Consider the following 18,905-nt stretch of genomic DNA (forward strand, 5'->3'; position numbering starts at 1 on the left):
GTGGACTTGTAGGCTGTAAAGTTTTGCATTGTTCTGCTTTTTGAGTGCAGTTATATAACACAAAAAATCTACATTTTTAAGTTGCATTTCACGATAAAGAGATTGCACTACAGTACTTGTATGAGGTGAATTGAAAAATACTGTTTCTTTTGTTATTTTTACGGTGCAAATATTTGTAATAAAAAATAATGTGAGCAGTGTGCACTTTGTATTCTGTGTTGTAATTGAAATCAATATATTTGAAAATATAGAAAAACATCCAGAATTATTTAATAAATTCCAATTGGTATTCTATTGTTTAACAGTAGGATTAAAACTGCGATTAATCACAATTTTTTAAAATCATGGTTAATTTTTTTTGGGTTAATCGTGTGAGTTAACTGCGACTAATCAACAGCCTTACTGTGAATTTAAATTGGATTTAAACTATCCACATGCAAGCTGAATCTCTGTAGAATTTTTGGGGCTATTTATTAATTTTTATAATCCGTTTCTCTGGGGAGGAAAAAGGTTGGTCAGGAGTTAAGGAATGCGTCTTATGCATCATTAATGTGATTAGTGCTGATATATAAAAAATAAAGTGAGACAGCCATAGTCTCTGCGGAAACTATATCAAGACAGAATCAGTTTGTTTTCATTACAACCTGTGAGTGGACCCAGCCACTGGGTCCCATGAGTTTCCAAGTCCAATTGAGTTTGGGTAGAGGATCTCTAGTCCATTAGTTTCTAGTTTTGGAGCCCTATGGTACGCTCTCATGCTCAGATCTCTGGCCTGACTCTCTCTCCTGTGGGATGTGGGGCTTGGCAGTCCAGCTTCCCTAAACCCTGAAACCCATTCTTCTGACCTCCCAAGTCCCTCCTCCCCCACTCCTTATACACACTCCCGCGGAGTTATACCAAGGCTGTGGGCACTCTGGCTTCTAGTTTAAGCCTTTTGGGGACAACACAGTAGGAAAACAAGGAACACAGGTTTTTATCAACCACAATGACATTACTCTTTTAAAAAAAAAAAAAAAAAAAAAGGTTCTTTTAAAATAACAGAAGTCCAGAGATGCAACTACATCTATTCTGAAGGGGTGGGACCAATGTCTGTTAGTGTTCCAGGCTGGGCAGAGTCTCTCCTGCAAGTCCTTCTTACATATGGTGATGGTTGGCTGCCCTGCACAGAGCAGCACCTCATTCTTAAGTAGAGTCTGTGTCTCCTTGCCATGTACTCCACTGGGATGCTTTGGCACTACCCTAGTCGTGCCTGTGCTGCCTCAGGTAGTTCTGAAAGCCCTGCCGGGGAGGAAGGGGGTGAACAGTAGGGTAGTAGTTGGGAGGCACTCAAAGTTGATGGCAGAGCACATCAAAGTGTTACGCTCTAACTGCCCAGTGTGGATGCTACTGGCATGAACCAAAAGGTACCTAGATCATGTGAATGTAGTCCTGTCTGAAGCAGAACTACATTAATGTGAAATAGGTAGGACAAACTAGGAACAGCTGCGTCTACATGGGCCGCAGAGTGCAGCATGTTGGCGCACTCTGCAGTTCACCCTCATTCCGCGCTGCAGTGCAGCATAGTCCTTCAAAGAGGTTTCATACAGTTTTCCTGGGTAGGGATGCAGTACACATGCCTGCCATTGGGCATCTCTACGCTTGTGCAATCACAGAGCTAATTTTCCTCCACACAGTAGAACACAGAGGTCATAATTTGATACAGACCTATTCCCACTCTCTCACAGTCTTAAAATCAGTATTAGTTTATTTAGTTTATGGCGTCCCAAATTATTTGAGTTGGTAATGCCCTTCCAAACTAAGAGATGCTTTACAGCCCCATCCTTCAAGACCTCTAATCCTGGCTATGAGCAGACAAAATTGTGTAACTGTAACCTTATCAGAAATAACTAATTATGAAGTTTCAAATAAATGAAATTTTAATTCTAAAGCAAGTACAACTTTTTTAATCCACTTCCCATTCAATGTAATACTCATCCATCTTGTTGATGAAAGACAAAGGAGGAATTGGTGAAAACACATTCTTAAGTCATTTTTGAGTGACAGGTAATGGAAAGAAAAATGAAGTATTACAACCATAGATGAGAAATGTGCCTTGTAGAGAGAGAGTGAAAATGGGTTTGGAAGTTTCATTGCTTCTGCAGCTAAAGCTGAGTACTTTCCTCTTTCAAAGTCAGCTAAAATCTGCTAAATTTGTGGACAGGGAAAGTCAAGTGCAGGCTCTTGTCATAGGATATGTCTGTTTCTCTTGCGGTGGCCCAAATCAACACCTTGGGTGATGTTGCAGGTGATCCATCTCTTTCCCTTTGTGGGTCATCCAAAAAAAAAAAAATCCCGCAGCTGAGTCTGAAGTTCCCTGAAATGATAAATTATGACTCTTTGATGGTTTCTGCTTGTCTTTCCAGTTTCTTTAATGGAATCCTGAACAGCTGCCCTCTCGTGAGGTCCCAGAGCCTGGGCTCCAGCTTGAGCCTGTATGTCTGCACTGCAGTTTTAGAACCCTGCAGCTTGAGCCCCATGAGCCCAAGTCATCTGACATGGTCCAGGTGTGAGTGTTTTATGGCAGTATAAACATAAGTTCATTAGGATAATTGCTCAGAAGCAGTAGCAAGGTAGACTGTGCATGACACCCAATTGAACTGTTGAAGGCTTTGGCAAGGAAATATTGCTAATCCTTCTAGAAACATGCACTTCTGCTCTTAATTGAGAGTCAATTTAACACTTGAATCACCTCACTTCATTGTAAAAGAAGTTGCTGGTGAACGGAATCCATGTCATCACAGAGCAATGCAAAAAACTGAGTATATACAGGATAAGCTTTAAGGGAGCTCATTAACAGCTTCCTGATATACATAGTATAGATTTTCAGACATTTTCTTAGCATCAAGAGCTTGACAGTGCATTAAATAGTGAAGTCATAGGTCTTTAGGGGCATGTGAAAAGGCAGCAGGTCTTACCTGTCTGGCCTTGGTACCGTCCATGCAGATTGTAATACAATGTTCCTACTGGGAGTCACAGCTCACAATTTTGGAAACACTGATCTAGTGGGTCACAGTTTCAGGGTTAACTGCACCTTTGACCTCCCCTCCCCCTACCTGGCCTTTCTCAGTGGCACCCACTTAAAGGTTTCAGGCTTCTTCGTTGTCACCTCTGTTGGGTGGAGAGTTCGCTCTCTCCTTCCAGACCAGGAATTTAGGCTTGCAATCCCTCTGCATCTCACTGTGATTTTCCCAACAGGTCTGATTGAGATCCACCACCTGTGGTTAATCTTTCTTTCCAGGGGCTACAACAGTGTAGACCAATTACCATCCAGCCTTCACAAAGCAAAATACATTTATGCATTACAGATCAAACACTTTTTTTTAAAAAAAATTCTTATGTGCATGCTAAAAGCTTACCAGAGGTCCATCAGTCTTACGGTCCCCTAGTAAGCCAAAGTTTTTCCAACTCTTCCACAAGGCTTGCCATCTCCCTGCCTCTCATTGAAGTCAGCCTTTTAAGACCAAAAGCCCTTTATTTTACTCCTGGGGGAATTCTGTGCCAAAAAAGAAATAATTCTGCACACATTATTTTAAAATTCTGCATATTTTTTGTCAAAATAATGCAATATAATCTAGCTAGATTCAATTATTTTGGTAATTGATTTAAACTACAATAAAATGGATGGAGAATGGGAGTATTGTAGGAAATCACCAAACCCCATCTGTCTAATAGTAATGTAGCTAGCATTTACCCTTTACTTTTAATTATTAGTCAACAAATATATGCAGCCATATGCTCAGTGTTACATCATAGGTAACTGAAGAGCAAGTGAGCACTGGGGACTCAAATCACAGTTTATTCTGGCTACCGACCATCTCCAAAAAGGTCAGTCGCAAACAGTTAATGGAGTACGTTTTGATAGAAATTTTTGTCAGTCCAAAAATTTAGACCACTTCTAATCACTGAAGCACCATAAGCCTTTATAAGGCCATACTGTCCTTTACAATAAGGCTCCTTTAACCCACTCTGGCAATGTAAAGGAGCCTTAAAATTTTTACACCTGTTTTATACTCCTGGGGGAATTTACTAAGAACAATGGGAACAAATCACTAAGCAGGCAGGCTGCTATATTGTCCTCTGCCTGAGGTAACAGAGCCTGCCCTATGCCTACCTCTTCAGAAATACCCCAAAGCCCTGCACCTCCAGGCTGATCATGCTGCAGTAGTGAGTGAGAGGGACAGAGTCTCTCACACACCCACACACACGACTACCAAGCCCTCACTCCCCCAAGTGATGATTTACATCTCTACTGGCTGCTTTGAGTGCCCAGACTGACCAGTCTGCACTGCCAGGGAGTGGGCACAAGACCACTCTTGCCGCTTCCTTTTGCTTCCCTGTCAGAAGTCATTTTTCTGTGGATCAGCAAAGAGATCTGCTAGGGCCATGTATTCTGCACACACGCAGTGACATAGAATTCCCTCAGGAGTTTTCTTTGGTTGTCTCTGAAAACCCAGTTTGAAGTAGTATATGCAAGCCTCTCCAGAAGGGTGGTATCTCCCAGAGGTATTTATAGTCTGAGTGACTTGTCTTAATTACTCCTTACTGTCTTTAATATCTGGAGGATCTGGGGTAACCCTTCTCCTCCCATCCCCAGAATTGCATACAATCCCTGGCCCACAATGACATATAAACTTAAAAAATATGGTCCCCAAAGATACTGCATCCAGTTGCAATATGTGTCACATAACATTTTAATGTCTTGGATTGCCAGATATGAGATTTTGTTAAATATTTAAGACTTTACTAATATGTAAAACAGGGATCAGCAACCTTTCAGAAGTGGTGTGCCGAGTCTTCATTTATTCACTCTAATTTAAGGTTTTGCATGCCAGTAATACATTTTAACTTTTTTAGAAGGTCTCTTTCTATAAGTCTATAATATACCATAACTAAACTATTGTATGTAAAAGAAATAAAGTTTTTAAAATGTTTAAGAAGCTTCATTTAAAAATAAATTAAAATGCAGACCCCCTGGACTGGTGGCCAGGACCAGGGCAGTGTGAGTGCCACTGAAAATCAGTTCACATGCTGCATTTGGCACGCGTGCCATAGGTTGCCTACCCAGATGTAAAAGTTGGGATGAAGTTCAGGTTTTGGGGTCATATTTTGCATGCCAATACAGGGTAATTCCTCCAGGTCAGGGAAAGAGCTTTAGTAGGGTAGTTTAGTTGTTTTTACTGGACTAAATTGAACTAGGGCTGAATTTGGTTCAATGTGTCTACTGTGGGTAGATAGAGGGATTGTTTCCTGTTGCCAGTCTAGGTCACAGAAAAAAGTCTATTGGGGAAATGGAGGGGAGAAATTCACCGATAACTGTAAAAGCTTGCAGACTTACAGGATTTCTTTTTTTAATTTGAAGCATTTAAATGTTTAAGTAGATTTTCTGAGATCAAAGTTCTGAATAGCACACTTCAAAAACTTGTGTTAAGATTTACACACACAATTTATACACTTTAGAAAGCAAATTTGAAGCTTAAATGCAATGTGTGAATTATTTTTCACTGTCATTTTTATTTTTAATTTTGACTGCATCTTTACCACTATATAAAAAGCCTCAAGACATGCAGTTGTTGTTGTTGTTGTTATTATTATTATTATTATTATTATTATTATCTGTATTCTCTTTAATTTAGAAAATTATTATTATCATTATTATCTATATTCTCTTTAGTTTAGAAAATTAAGCAACTTTTAACATTTTTATTTTTCTAGCTTAAATATCTTAGGATGAATATTTGAACAACAGATACTCTGCTTCAGTCTTGCTTCAGAATGTCCGTTTGTGCATCTTCTCACAAGGAGTTTTCTCAGTTACTGCCAATTCAGGATACTGGACGTAGTAAAATAGAAATTAAAAGCTCACCTTCTGGCATCAGCTCTCCTGTTTATAGCTGCAGTCAGTCTCCTCTGACAATGCAACAGAGTCCAATTTATATTCCTTCATCTTATGTGGAAAACAGACACGAATATTCTGCAATGGCTTTCTATAGTCCTGCCATGATGAATTACAACATTCCTAGCAATTTCAGTGATTCAGAAAGTGCATCTGTAAGGCAGACATCAAGCCCAAATGTTTTATGGTCTGCTCCTGGCCATATTTCACCTTTGACATTACATTGCCAGTCATCACTTTTATATGCAGAGCAACCAAAGAGCCCATGGTGTGAGGCAAGACCAGCGGACCATGCACTGCCTATGAACAGGTAAATATTTTATTCTTTCAGCATTTTTGCAAGTTATTACTTGAAATTTTATCACTCATTTTAAGATTGTATTTTTTTTACATATGATTTTTATGCACTGGTCCATGAGAAAGTGAACTCCATAAGTGCTATTGTGTTTATATCTAAATTTCAGAAGTTTATTACTTTTTAAGATGACTGTATCTGGAAATATTATCTACAGCTGCTGGGGTGGGTTACTTATTACTATACGCTTCATAAAGCCAGCACTGTGTAAAAACTTGGTGTCTTGAAGGACTTCAGTGCTGTGGCATACTTTAAAAATTCTCTTTGGGTTTTACATTGATGCAATAGGTTAAACTGTGTCCAAGAGAACCATATTATTGTATGGCTCGCTAACAGCACTTTGTGGTTGCTATTCATTAACAGGACTGTCTCACTCTACAAGATAGTGTTAAAAAGCTTCTTTGGAGGCTATAGCCAGTCAAAGATCAGTACAGACAGTTGAGATTTGCACAGCAGATTCTTTGGTCAAAATTTTCAGTTGTGAGCAACTGAGTGTGTCTGTGAAAATACAGCCACACTTTTTCTACACATACTGCACACTTGAATGCATAGGTGGGAGTCAATGTAAGCATCAATTAGAGGATGCAGTTACTCAGTTTGTGCATAAAATCTATTTACAAATGTGGTCATTGCAAACACAGTTGTTCCTTCAGCAACTAGATGTTCAGTCACAAGGTTCTTTACTTATTACAGGCATTACTGCTTGTATTCAGTATTGTGTAAAGAATCCAGATTTGATCTATTAATGTTAAATATCAGAAAAGTTAGCTTATTTCTCCTATTACCTACATCAGCGGTTCTCAAACTGTTTTAATGGAGTCACCAGGGCTGGCTTCAGCATGAGGCAGTGTGGCTCAGGTTACAAGCCTCCTGCCTGAGGCTGAAGCCCTGGTGCTTCAGCTTTGAGCCCCCCACCCAGAGTGGTGGGGGTCAAGCTCTGGCTTTGCCCCCCACACCTGGGGCAGCGGGACTTGGGCAGGCTCAGGCTTTGGTCCCCCCCCTCCTGGGGTTGTGGTCAGAAGGGGGTCACATTGCAATGAAGTTTGAGAACACTTGGCCTACATTATTCCCTTGGCCCCCATCTCAGGCCTTGTATTTGTGCAAGTGCCATACACAGCCTGCAGAGGGCCAAGAGAGAATTCTAGCACAGCTCTGCATTGGGAAGTCATAGCATGGCATACCAAGAATAGGACTGCAGTGGATACCACCCACTATGGCCATGCTGGCTTATGCTGCAAGCCAGAGGCAGCTGTGTGGAGGCTGTTGTAACTTCAGGTATTAACAAAAAGAATGAGGAGTAATTGTGGCATCTTAGAGACTAACAAATGTATTTGAGTATAAGCTTTCATGAGCTAAAACCCACTTCATCGGATACAGGACACTGGCGTGTTCTCTGGGACAGTCCTGCCTCCTCTGGGCAGTGCCTTCTGCACTATGCCTCTGGGAGGCACAGTATAGTATCTCAGCCAGTATTTTAGTTCCTTTTTGTATGCATGGTGGTATCTTGTACTTGTTTGCTAAGCATAGCAGTTATAATAGAGTCCACACATATCCAATATTTCTTTGCTACTAGTTGGCTGATTATTTTTTCATACTAATGTGTCATAAGTAGCTGAAATTTGAAGAAGTGGGTAACCATTGTTTTTCGTCAGTAGGTAGCTGCTATACTGCTTACTAGTGAGACAGTTGATTTTTTTTAAATGTTATGCTATAGCATATTTTGATCCCATTCATGGGGGGAGCACAGTTCTAAGAATGGTGATTCATTATAAATTTAGACCACAAAGATAAAACAGAAGCAATTTTCCTTATTGTAGATATCTAGACTTGAATAAGAACATTTTCCTACACAGTCCTGCTTCTCCTTTTTGCTTCATCCTGTGGTGAAGTCTTAATACAGTGTTCGTTATATTAATTTATTGCCATTTATTGATTATGATGCTGAACACTTACAAATAATAACTGAAATGAAATGTGGAGGAGAGTATGAACTCTGAGGAACCAGCCCCCTGTTCCATTGATCATAAGCAGAAGTTCTAAGTAATTTTTAAAACCCATAATGAAGTAAGGTATTTATTTAAATATGAGATACAAAACTTTCCTTGAGTTGAAAATGCATAAAATCATAGAGATGTAGGGTTGAAAGGGACCTTGAGAAGTCATCAAATCCAGCCCTTTGTGCTATGGCATGACTAAGTAAACCTAGACCACCCCCAACAGATGTTTGTCCCACCTGTTTTTAAAAATCTCACATGATGGGGATTCCACAACCTCCTTTGGAAGCCTATTCCATAGCTGAACTAACCTCATAGTTAGAAAGTTTTTCCTAATATCTAACCTAAATCTCTCTTGCTGCAGATTAAGCCCATTAGTTCTTGTTCTAACTTTATTGGACATGAAGAACAATTGATCACCACCCTCTTTATAATGGCTATTAACATATTTGAAGATTATCAGGTTACTCCTCCCTGCCCCCAGTCTTCTTTTCCCAAGACTAAACATGCCTACTTCTTTAACCTTTCCTCATATGACAGGTTTTCTAAATCTTTCATCCTTTTTGTTGCTCTTCTCTGGATTCTTTCTCCAATTTGCCCACATCTTTCCTAAAGTGTGGCACAGTATTCCAGCTTGAAGTTGCACTAGTGCCAAGTAGAGTGGGACAATTACCTCCCATGTTTTACATATGACGCTCCTGTTAATGCATCCCAGAATGATATTGGCCTTTTTTTTTTTTTTTTTTTTTTTTTTTTTTTTTTTTTTTTGAAACTGTATCACATTGTTGGCTCATATTCAATTTGTGATCCACATAACCCCCAGATTCTTTTCAGCAGTACTACCAACTAGCCAATTATTCCCCATTTTGTAGTTGTGCATTTGATTTTTCCTTCCTAAGAGAAATTATTTTCACTTGTGTTTATTGAATTTCATCAGAATCAGATCCGATGTGCTCAATAATAGTTCACACAGCCTTAGACACACGAACCTTATACAGAAAAGAAATGAATTTAGTAACAGAATTCTAATATCTTAAAGTACAAAAAGGAGTACCGGTCAAGATATTCAAAAATAGGAACCTAAAATTGTTCCCTGCTTACTTCCCTCTCCCTTAACTAAAAGTTATTTTTTAAATTAAAAAGTTGCAGTACTGTGAACAGGAATTATGGCATAAAATGAGGATATATTACACACGCGCGCACACACAAATTATGTTAAAAGAACATTATTAAGGTTGGAAAGTGAAAAATTAGAGAGTGCCAAAATTAAGGTTGACTGTGTAACCTCAAATTGGCCCCGTTGAGTGCCTTATGATGATGATACAGTCTTTAATTACATGATCACATATTACTTTTTTCACAAGACCTCTGCTTCATTCATTGCACAAAATGGAGTATACTCTTTTAATGAGCAGCCACTTAATATCTTGTTTTTTGCCTCATTGTTCAATGTGTGGCCTCAGGCCTGCCTTGCTGCACACTATTTATACCCTGTTACAAAGACAGAATTATTAATTCTCATGGGCATTTTTATGATGCTGTTTGAGAGACCCAGGAGTCTCCTTTCACAACCAGTTCTAGTCTTTCCCTCTCCAATAGTTTTTAACAATATATAGTGTTTGCTTTCTGCCTTGTAACATTTTTTAGTTATGCATTATAGTGTGTAATTTTCTTTTTCTTCCAGTTTTAATATTTCTAAAGTTTAATAATAGAGATTTCAATATTCTGAAACATAAGTTTTTACAGTTTATCCATGAATAGAATTAAGGTATTCTTAATTGATCTTAACCCTCATTGTAAATCTAAAATTAGGCTAATGAACATTTGTTCTCATTTACAACATAAAAATACAGCTATACTTCTAACGCTAAACCCCAAATGATTTGCTTTCCTACAGAAACAGTGAAATAGATGACAGGAAGGAATATGTCCACCAGTTTTCATTCCTTGAAATAGCAGGAAATTGATCATGTGGGATACACCAACTTGATTCTAATTAATTATCTCCACTCAATCCCTCTCCCACCCCAGCAAGATTGGTCCTTGCCAATTGCCTTGAGAGAGTATAAATTTCCGACTTGGGATTTGGCAATCGGTTAAACCATGTGTGAGCCAGAATCATGCTAGTTAATCATCTAATCTTGTTTATACTCTGCAGTCTATTCGTACCCAATAATTATTCATTTTTCTTAAATCCTAGTAAACTGAATTTAGCCAGTAAACATTTTCAGCTGCCACAGTCCCTTTTCATATTTTTGTGTCAAAATCTATTCAGAATAATCTCTTATATGTGCTAGATAACCACTTCTTCCTCTCTCTAGCTTTTCCAGTTTTTGTAAGCGCCTTTTCTGCTGTAATACTTGCAGTCTCTAAAGTAGGCTAATTATTTTTGTCCCTTCGTCCTTTCTTTAAAACGAGGATAAATCTGCTTTAGTGATAGTTAAAACAATATTGACTATGTTAAAGCATGCTTCTACATTTTCCTTTACAATCAGTGTTCTTATTCATCCTTTCAGTATGACTGGAGTATATTTAAGTGCTTTTCTAAACTTCCACATAGAGTGTTTGGTGAACAGGTTTTTCCTGCCCCAGAAATATATGCTACCTCCCTAAGAGCTTAAAACCCTACTGCCTACACTGATTGATATACCTGATCTCCTGTCTATTCTTACTAGAATGTAGCAAGAGTAGAATCAGAGAGTAAGTCTGAAGGCCCTGCCACTTTGCTTATATCTAGGCACATAAATGATTATGCAGTTTCTGGGGTTTTTTGCATACTGTTGTTGCCTACATGCACACAGAACACTATATTCTCTCCAGTTCTAGCTACAAATTCTATTTGCCAAGGACTTAAGATCTGCTACAGTCATCCAAAAGGCAAGATGCTGTGTTTTTTTCTCAGTTTGCTTACAACACACTTTGTTCTCTGGGTATACATTATGAAATAATTCCCTAGCACCACTACCTCTTTCTAAATCCCTCTAATTTCTTATTGCTTCCTTATAGCATCCAGTGACATGAATCAACTGATTCTGTATTCTTATCACAATTCCCATTTACATTACTCTATCCTTCATCAGATCAATAAGTATTGTATTTGGAACTGGTTGTTATACCTCAGAAACAAGAAATGTTTTGCTCTTAGTGACCTTGCCCCTCTCTCTTTCCCCTTCCTACTTGTATCCAGGCATCCTTTTGTCCAAGAATCTTGCCATTAGGACATTTCAACATGGTAACCTCAGTAAAGGACTTATTGATAAGTCTCACTGTCTCCAATCTACTGAGCTGGCCCTTGAGATTTCAAATTCAGATGTATCAGTCATTTGAGATTCAGCCAGCTGGAATGAATGAATGAAGCTCCTCATTAGGGAATGAATACATCTGAAGCAAGGTGTGTAGCACAACCTGCATTCTGTTGTCACTAAAATGAAACCAAGACCACTTTCTCACCAGCAGTTAAAACACTAGCCAACCCCCCCAACCCAAAACAAACAAACAAACAAAAAAAACCTGTGTGATTAAAACTCTGTCTCTTGATATTAGTACTCTCAGACAATTTAGAAATGGGTTCTTTTGGTGAACCTCCTGACGCTCTTATGCTGCTTATGAGACTTATTTTTGGAATAATGAAGGAGGGGAAGTTTTCTGACTTAAAATGGACTCAAAATAGAAATTTACCAGGAAATTGCTCCAGTTAGAATTGTCCATTGCCAGTGACTGCCAGTATGTAGCAGATTAAAGTCTATTGGCTATTTTATTTAGTTTTTATACTGCATCAGTCATAATGATATCTGAGAGCTCCAGTTCCCATGGCAAGTTTTCTAAATACAACATCCAATCATTTGCTGCTCACTTACCATTCACTAGGTCCTGTGTATTTACATTTCTGTGAGTTTGTATAATTGTCACTTCAACAGTACAATATATTCTCCTGGGTGCTCCAAATCTTTCCAGACAATCTGTATCAACAACATTAGAGTTACAGCATTTGTTTTAATTACATTGTGAGACAAACACTTACCATTGTGTTTCAGATTGCAACATGCTCAGTAATAATGAGCCTTTAAAAAGGCTGAAGTGAAAACAACAAAAAATGAGAATTTGAAATATATCCTAATTTTTTATTCTTTTATAACTGATTGTTTACTTTTCCTTCAGAGAAACATTAAAAAGAAAATCTAATGGCAGTGATTGTACAAGTCCTGCTGTGAATAGTCCTGGTTCAAAAAGAGATGCACACTTCTGTGCAGTCTGCAGTGATTATGCTTCAGGATATCACTATGGCGTTTGGTCTTGTGAAGGATGTAAAGCATTCTTTAAAAGAAGTATCCAAGGTAGGAAAAGTAGTTTTGGAAGCCTTTGCTTAAAAAGGTGGTGTCTTATATGATCATATACATAAGTTGCAATTAGTGTACAGTAGTATAACATGATTTGAATACTTTATCTTATAGTCCTTTGTTTGTTGGCGTTGGGAAGGGAATAGACACTTGATCTCTTTAGGGAAGGATACAAAATATGTTGCCATTTAAAACCCTGGAGCAGACATATCAGAGAAATGGCACCTCAGACTCTTACAGATTACTTTGCCTTCAGAAATGCCAAGTTGGTGTAATAATTGTGGCTGATTAAAAGGTAGAGATAGTGGGAATAGGGCTGGGAGGATAAAAATAACTAAAAGTTTCACTGATATAAATAATTTAACTCTGAAGAACCTCACTCATACTAGGTAAAATCCATAAGTTATTTTAATGGAGTCACATTGCAGCTCTTCTTAAGTAGGATCAAGATAAACCTCACCTTCTAATCTTTGAAAGCCTTACTGCAAAGTTTTAGTTCTCAAATACTGGAACTCAGTGCAAACCCACTGATGGCTATAGGTACATAATGTAGTCTCTCCTTGCCTACTGTTACAATCTGTGGGGTGAAATAGTGGCTTCTGCATCCTTTGGTTGGGGCTTTGGCCTACTGGATACCAGTAAGTTTCAATAACCTCTCCCTTGGCCTCCTCCCAGTCTTCTCTGTACTCTTTTAATTAGATCTAGGCCAGACCCTCACTCTGTAATATCTGAGGTATGAAAAAGCAGGCCTCCGTAGTTTCTCTGCTCATACATCTTTTCCCCTTTTACAATGGTATTTAGTGATGTCGAAGTACTTGCATGAATCCTGTGTAACAGGGTAAATTTGACCCACTGAATAGCAGTTTGTACAAAAGTGGTTTGCCTTTTCAAGATAGCATATGTACTGTGCATGCAACATAACAATGACTGTCAAATCTGCATGTAGTGTGAAATCAGTAAAATCAAACCTAAAATAATAAATGAGACTTTTGTGTACATATTCAGTAAATTGGTCTTGTAGTATTATATGCAGGAAAAATGTTAACCTGATTATATGCTTTGCTCACCTATACTTTAGCACTGAAAAGGATACATGTTTTAGTTCATTGAACATTTTAATTCAGCTTGGCAGATAACATTTGGTCTTAATCCAGAGGTTCTATAAATTAAAATAATGGCCTTCACTACACAAAACATATTTTACACTCTGCATCCAAGCTAGTTCAGGTTGTTGCTTAACTCCCCCACCCCAAAATCCTAAAGTTTCCTTTAGGCTACCTAGCTGGCTTTGTGGGAGCTGTATTAAATAAAAAGTTATCCCTTTTGACAATCACCATAGTACTTTGCAATAGCCAATGTCAATTAAATTATCTGTAGTACTTTTTTTTAGTATTTAAATGCCTGTACCTACTGCATAAAATACTGTGGGATTACAGTTATTTTCTGAAGTATAGTTACACACTGATTTATTGTAACTACCTCAAACTTGAAGTAAAAGCACTGTATTCAAAAATTAAAACTATGATTTCTTCATAAGAACCTTTTATGATTTGAGTAATTGTCAAGTTTTTACAAAGCAAATAGCGAAAACATAATTTTACTAGACACAGAGAAAGAAGGTGGTTTTGTTACTTACCTGGATACCAATGCTTACTCGAAGAAAAATTTTTATTGGGGTCAATGGGATCTGAACACAGCAAGTTCCTTACAGTTCATTCAATCTGAGGATGGCTTAACGCGCACTGTAGAACTTCCCCCTTAGGGGATTCTAGGGACATCAGCAGTTAGGTAGTCCCAGGCAAGATGGATTGATTTGAACTCTGCTGCCAGTAAGCCAGAGATGGCAGGCAGAACATGCCTTAGCAGGATGGATCCCCCAGTATTTAGAGGCTTTGAGGAAAAATTTTAACTTGTTACCATGGCAGTTGGTACAAAGTATGAACCCCTCTTATACGAGAGAAGAATCATGGGGAAAACCCTGATCACCACGCTAAGAGTATGTTTAAACTTTGGAGACTTTATGTACATAGCTATGCTGGCATCGCCCCCTAAAGGAGTTCCTACCCTGTTGGTGTAGGAACACTATCTCCTCAAACAACATTAGCTTTGCCAACAGAAGCACTCTTCCATCAAAGTTGCTGCATCTACTCTGGGTGGTTTTGTAGGCATAACTATGACAGTCAGGGATGTGGTTTCTTCACACCCTGATTGATGCATATATGATATAACTGTTCAGTGTAGACCAAGCCTGAGTTTTCCTTCCCTCAGATCAGTGGAAGCTGATTTGGCCCTAAGCAATTTGAGAAATCCCTTGCTTGCTATCAGATATTTGTAGTATCTTATGGTCCAGTTCTGCTTCCTCTGAAGTCAGTGGGAGTTTTGCCACATAATTTTGTTTTTCTTTGGGAGCATATGTTAGTATTGTGGCTTTGGCTTGAGGCCTTTCACTTTTCTTCATAATATGCCTTCTGTTCCGGTGTTCACAGATCTTTACAATTGTACAATTTTGTATTGTTAGTTGGCACAGCAGCATGCCAGATAGGAGAATTATGTTCTTTATGGGCAAGTAAACAAAAACAAAACTTCTGGTACTTCCCTGTTGAACTCTGTCTATATGGAGTTTATAGTTGTAATAGATTGGGGTGGATGCCACGAAAGGCAAATCATTTTAAGGTTTTAGCTTGCACAGAAAATGTGGAGGAAGTTTTTTAAAGGTAAATTTCAACATTATTTGGCACCTATGACCCTTAATTAGAAAAGTGGTGCTCCGGAATATCTACAGTTCAGCTACATATCTCTTTAGCTGACCAGTTTTAGGGCTAAATTCTGTCTGCATTGCAGTCAATGTCAGTTATGTATGCATGCAACTGAGGGTAGAAGTTGTTCCATTAAAGAATATGGGGCCTATATTTTCCTTCCTTCACAATACAAAGGGGAGAAAAACAGTAGGAATTAAGGCAAAAAATGCTCTAAATCTGCAGAATGGATGGAGTGAATTTATCACAGTGTCAGTAGACTTGCCCCCCACCCCACCCAACCCCCTGACTCCCAAGCCTGCAGATAGTCCTCCATACCTATTCAGTATGTGGGTGATTCCTTAAAGATTTTTTTTTTTTAGTGGAGCAGCGATATGAATGGTTAAAACTACAAACTAGTCACTCTTTGTGGCATGCTTTCTCCATCCTGATGCAAATTTCTAAGTAGAAATACGAGTGGGAATTAATGTTACTAAAAGAAGCCATAACCCCCTCTGAGTCCTCTATGTGACTCCTAACACACACTTGCTGTGTGAGCCTCCAGTGGCAGCATGACTCCTGAAGGAGGGAGAGATTTTTTTTTCCTCTCTAATTTCAGATTGTTTATTTTGAATTTGAAAGGACTTGGTATGCAATCAATTTCACTGTTTCCTCTGCATAGTCAGATTCATATAAATAACAGGGGAAGCTCTCTATCATACCTTAACAGGAAAAAGGAAATAATTTAAAACAGAAAATGTGATTTGTAAAACCACAAAAATTGAACAGTATTGAAACTACTTTAAAATAATTTTTAAACAGACAATATTTCAGGTTGACTTTATCTCTTTAAATACTATTGATGAGGTTTATGCCTCTGCTTCAGGCCCTTTGTGCCAGGTAAAGTGGTTCTAAAAGCTCTGATTCTGACCAAGAAAGAATTGTTCTGGTGCAGGCACTGCAGAAGACAGCCGTATGCTGTCCATGTACCCCTTTTTCAAGACATTTAGCAAAGCAGGTATGAATAGCATGCTGGGGTAGAGCTGGGGTGTCAGGTGTCCCCTCTCCCCTGCTCTGTGGAGATGTGTGGGGGCAGGAGAAGGGGGACAGCCTGGCTCAGGACTCAGAGCAGGAGAGAGCTGCCTTCCAGGTGAATGAGTGAGTGCCTTAAAGAGACAGTACACAGTCTCTGAGACTTCCCCAGCAGCCAGCTTTCTCTCTCCTCTCCCCTCCCCCCTGCCCACGTACCCCATCTCTGCGGGGTGGAGGGGGAAGCAGGGAAGGGGAGAGATGGGGCTCAGGAGAGCCTTCAGTGAGTGCCTTAAAGAGAGAGTGTGTGGGGTCTCTCAGAAACTTCCCCAGCAGACAGCACACATACTATTTCTGTGTCTCACACACATGCTCTCTCTCACTTTCACATTCACCTCCCAACACATACAAGTATGACTTTTGTTGTTACTTCTTGGTATTTCCTGCTGGAATGCACATATATTTTTTGTAATTTTATTCTTGCAAAGTGCTGTTAGTTTAGTTTTTTTGACTGGTCTATGCATTTCATAATTTTTATTTCTCTTATACACTTAAATTAAATTATTTGAGTAGTGAGTTTGAAAATGCCTAACCTGTCCTGGATGGAGTAATTATCCAGGCAACTTTTAAAAAATATATATCTAGGTTTTTTGTTTCTGTTGAGGGTGCATATCTGCACATACCTTGGTGCACATAACAGAATTTATTCCACACATTGATGGAAAAAATTAGAGGGAACATTGCGCTGGACCCTGGTGCAGCCTAAAATCAGGAGGCAACAAACGTGGCGTAAAGCCACCTTATACCCTTTTTGCCCAGGTTGAACTGCTTTTTTGTTAGTCACACCTGCTAGTAAGATATTAGACAAACTGTAACCTGACGGTTTTTTAAGCACTGTAGGCTGAAAAATTCAAGGTTGGAAAATATTTTAATTTTACAAGGACATGTTCACAGTAGCTCAGTTAAAATAGTTACCCTTGGGAAAAGAACTCCTGAACTGCTTGTTCATGAACCAAGAACATAAAACCTTCTGTTATTTTTTTTGATAGCTCTGTTAATTTTACAGCAATTAAAAATATAATTCCTCTCTCCCCCCAAAAAAAAAAATGAGAGAAGACTGATAAACTATAACTGATAGAGAATATTTTGCATCTATGGCTAATTTCTGCAAGGGAAATGCACAGTATTTTATGGGAAGTGACTTGGTTGTGGTTAATTAATAAAATAATAGTCTATTCCAGTACACTAGTGAAGCCTCTTAGGCAAAATTGTCTGCTACTGAAACGAGTGGCATTGTGCCAGCAGAACATGCACTGATAATGAAAATCTGCTTTATAGAATACCTAGAATCAGAATGTTTGAGGTTTCATACAGCATGGAAATTAGGCACTTCGGGTAAAATTTCCAAAAGCACTTGCATCCAATTTTCAAAAGTGACTTAGACACTTAGGAGCCTACGTCCCATTGATTTTTCTAAGACTTAAGAGCTGAAGTGACTTAGGCACTTTTGAAAAAATTACTCTTTGGTTCCGATTTAGGTAAGTACTTAATACATTAAGTAGAAACACATGCTTAATTTTCATTGATGTAAAAGCTTAAGTGCTTTCCAGAATCAGTGGCCATATTTATTGCATTCTGCTATTGAATTGAATACCTTTGCTTTGTATATCTTTTGCTCTAACAATAGTATTCAGCATTATATCAGCTACAAAATGTTTTTCAAGTTACCTAACAGAAGAAATTTAACATATTGCTTGAGATTTAATTTTTTTTCTTTATATCCTGTTGCAGGACACAATGATTACATCTGTCCAGCTACCAATCAATGTACAATAGATAAAAATAGGCGTAAAAGCTGTCAGGCATGTAGACTACGGAAATGCTGTGAAGTAGGAATGATGAAATGTGGTGAGTTTTTATCCCCTTGTCTTTTCTATTCTACTTCTAAGTTATGCTTAAGTCTAAAAAAAGGCATGGCAGGTAACTAAAGTAAGACTTAAATTTACATGTAAGAAGGAAATCTCTGATTTTCAGGAGAAAGAGTCACTCCAGTTAGTATTCATTTTGAGAAGAAAAATAATAGGAAGCATTAAGGCTTCAGTCGTGCAACATGTAGCATGCAGGAAGACTGCTTTACTTTTGCAGACACATCCTGAAGGCAGTTCACCTGGACGTTACACCTTGCAGGATTAGGTCCTAAGGCAATGTCTATGTGACAGGTTGGATCACAGAGCCCCCTTTGGGAGCTTCCACCTGATGTGCTAAGACTACTTCTGCCCCTGCTTTCCTGCCCTGTCAGCTTAGGTCTTCAGTGCCCTGCCTGGTTTGAGCCAGACTTGCTAGCCTGCTGCAAACCCAGACCCAGGTCTGAATCACATCCCCTGACAGCTGTAGGCTTACCTGAGAGCAGCTTACAGAAGTGTTCTTGTCTTTGACACTCAGGCCTTGGCTACACTCACACTTTACAGCGCTGCAACTGGGGTGTGAAAAAACACCCTCCTGAGCGCTGCAAGATACAGCACT

General features: G+C 38.8%; 1 protein-coding gene across 1 annotated transcript in view; it reads left to right on the forward strand.

The window, feature by feature from the left end:
• Positions 1-5,799: 5,799 nt before the first annotated feature.
• ESR2 (estrogen receptor 2) overlaps positions 5,800-18,905 on the forward strand; it is a 73,667-nt gene continuing 60,561 nt past the window's right edge. The window contains exons 1-3 of the mRNA XM_050952693.1: positions 5,800-6,242; positions 12,440-12,615; positions 18,174-18,290. Of these exons, the coding sequence (XP_050808650.1) occupies positions 5,812-6,242; positions 12,440-12,615; positions 18,174-18,290 (724 nt within the window). The 5' untranslated portion in view covers positions 5,800-5,811. The remainder of the gene's footprint in view (positions 6,243-12,439; positions 12,616-18,173; positions 18,291-18,905) is intronic.

The sequence above is a fragment of the Gopherus flavomarginatus genome, chromosome 5, assembly GCF_025201925.1.
Source record: "Gopherus flavomarginatus isolate rGopFla2 chromosome 5, rGopFla2.mat.asm, whole genome shotgun sequence".
Lineage (NCBI taxonomy): Eukaryota > Metazoa > Chordata > Testudines > Testudinidae > Gopherus > Gopherus flavomarginatus.